The 2,500-nt window shown below is 41.5% G+C and overlaps 1 protein-coding gene across 1 annotated transcript in view; it reads right to left on the minus strand.

The window, feature by feature from the left end:
• Window positions 1-2,500, minus strand: part of LOC138011705 (sterol 26-hydroxylase, mitochondrial-like) — a 23,397-nt gene that overhangs the window by 16,692 nt on the left and 4,205 nt on the right. Inside the window, exon 2 of the mRNA XM_068858839.1 lies at window positions 1-136. This exon is cut by the window's left edge and continues 64 nt beyond it. Within this exon, the coding sequence (XP_068714940.1) occupies window positions 1-136 (136 nt within the window). The remainder of the gene's footprint in view (window positions 137-2,500) is intronic.

Here is a 2,500-nt window from a genome sequence, read left to right on the forward strand (position 1 = left end):
TTCCCTCACTTTGACAAATCTCCTTATTGCATCATCAGCTACGGCGTTGAAATGATCAAGGTTTTCTTCTACCGTCTTCGGACGCATCAGTTTTGGAGAGATACTTCGTCTTATCCTGTGCCACTCTTCTCCATCTCTAATGTCAAATCAGCAGAGCAAAGTTGCTTGGAAGTCACAACGTGTAAGCAAGAAATTGCCTTTAGTTAGATTCTTTGATTGCAGTCACGTGATAAGACGGCCATGTTGGTACCAAAACGATAGAAAAATGTAGCTTAAGTTTTGCGTAATAATAGAGTCAAATTCCCAAAAGACTTTTTCGCTATTGTTCTTACCGCGAACATGGCCGCTGTGACGTCAAGTGCAATCAAAGAAATAGCTAAGGGACTGGGAATAGGCTATTTTCGAAATACCAAATATTCAGCTTGATAGCGAGGCAGTGAGGACAAATACAATAGAAACACGTTGGAATGAATGTGAAAAATGTTTACATCTCATCCACTTTCCTTTGTCTTTGTCCTCATTGACTCACTATCAAGCTGAATTTTAATATATCGAAAAAAGCCTATTGCCCCGTTCCCTACTCTAAAAGTCAGGTGGCAACGTTGGAAGCACAGGTAGCCCAAGCTCGATATATGAGTATCTGTACATAGAGGATATTACACGGTGGCGAGAAGATATGAATTTTATGTTCGAGTTGCAAGAACAAGATCTCACGAGTAAGCGCAGTGAACGAGTGAGATCTTGTTTTTGCCACGAGAACATATAAAATTCATATCTTCGAGCTAACCTGTAATTTTCTTTTTAATATGTAGGCAGGAGTGTCTTACCATTTTTCTTTCTAACACCTAGCACAAACTTTATCGTCAATATTCTTGCTTTCTTGTTTCTCAGAGGATTTTACGTCCGCATAAAGAACTTCACGAATCTATCGCGCGCTTGCCTATTTTCACTGATTGTTTGCACAAAAACCATGCAAAGGTAGGAAATGACGTCATTAATATCCTCACCAATAATTACGCCACTTGGTTTCCCGGATGTAGTTTCGCATGAATTTTAAGATTGGTCAGGAGCCCATCCTGGAGCGTGCAACTTCCATACAGCGTCTGTGAAACGGCGTTTTCACAAGTAGTTTTATTTTTAGACTAGCCCTTCCCGCGAATTAGGTCAAAAAACAAAGTCAGTTACGGTTCGGTGACCCTATGACGTCAGCTTAATTTCTTGTAATTGGTCATCGTGCTCCTGTGGGAGTCTCATTAGCGGGAAATTCAATCTAAAAATAACCTTACTTGTGAAAACGCCGTTGCACAAGTATAGTTAAGTTGCACGCTCCGGGTGATGGGCTCCTGGATTGGTGTATTTTCCAGTAAAACACTCCTGTCTATATGCTGAATAATGTACCATATTACGAAACAGTAGAAATATAAGGATTTGTATGGACAAAACGGTCTTTCTCAAAATTCAAAAAAATATATTTACGATTTAAAATTTTAAAAAATTGCTTAGCTTGCTTCAGCCTTGTGTTTCTTTGTCTCTGGTACGGTTTCTGGGTCGATTAAGAGCGATTTAGGGGGTTTTTGGTTCCTCTGCTTTTTCCTCTATATATCCTTTCCCAAGGTTGGGGACAGAGACAAAAACCGCCGAACGGAGATCACCGAAAGTAAATTAAAGGGCCATTATTTCGATCCCAGGGCTTCGATCGCCTCGAGATTCCACGTAGATCACGGGCGAAACCTCCGCTACCTATTCGTCTTCTTCTTTCGAGGCGCTTGTACGCTGAGAACGCATTAAGGACCGCCAAACTCTGCACGAACATTTGCTCCCAAAGCCATCGGATGAGGTGCTCATTGACCAATCGCAGGTCGCTAAGCGATCTTCCAACGATATCGGTAACGTGGCTTGGGTATAAATTCTCATCTGATTGCTCTCGAAGCAAATGTTTCCGGAGTTTGACGACCCTTAATTCCTTCTCAGTGTACAAGCGGCTCGCACGAAGACGACGAATGGGTAGAGGAGGTATCGTCCGTGATTTACGTTGATTTTCGAGGCGATCACAGCCTTAGGAGCGAATTTATTGCCCATTTCCTTCGGTGATCGCTGTTCGGCGGCTTCGTTTATGTCTCCAACCTTGGGAAAGGATTAGAGGGAAAAGAAGAGCAACCAAAAGCCACCAAAATCGCTCTTAATCGACCCAGAAACTGTACCAGAGACAAAAAAACACAAGACTGAAGCAAGGTAAGGATTTTTTTTTGAAATCCTTATATTTCTACTCAGATACTCATATATCGAGCTTGGGCTACCTGTGGTGGAAGCGACAACTTGAAAGAATCAGCGTGTCACCATTATCAGCTTCCGTAGTATTTCTAAACAAATACTCATTAGAAAATATATTCTTGACCCAGAATGTTTTCTGTCGAAGAATGGACGAAGAATGGACATAACTCTTGCATCGTTTTCAATGTTGTTTTTATCTCGTTTCGCACTCCGAAAATTGTTCCTTTCT

The sequence above is a fragment of the Montipora foliosa genome, chromosome 7 (genome assembly GCF_036669935.1).
Source record: "Montipora foliosa isolate CH-2021 chromosome 7, ASM3666993v2, whole genome shotgun sequence".
NCBI classification, from domain to species: Eukaryota; Metazoa; Cnidaria; class Anthozoa; order Scleractinia; family Acroporidae; genus Montipora; species Montipora foliosa.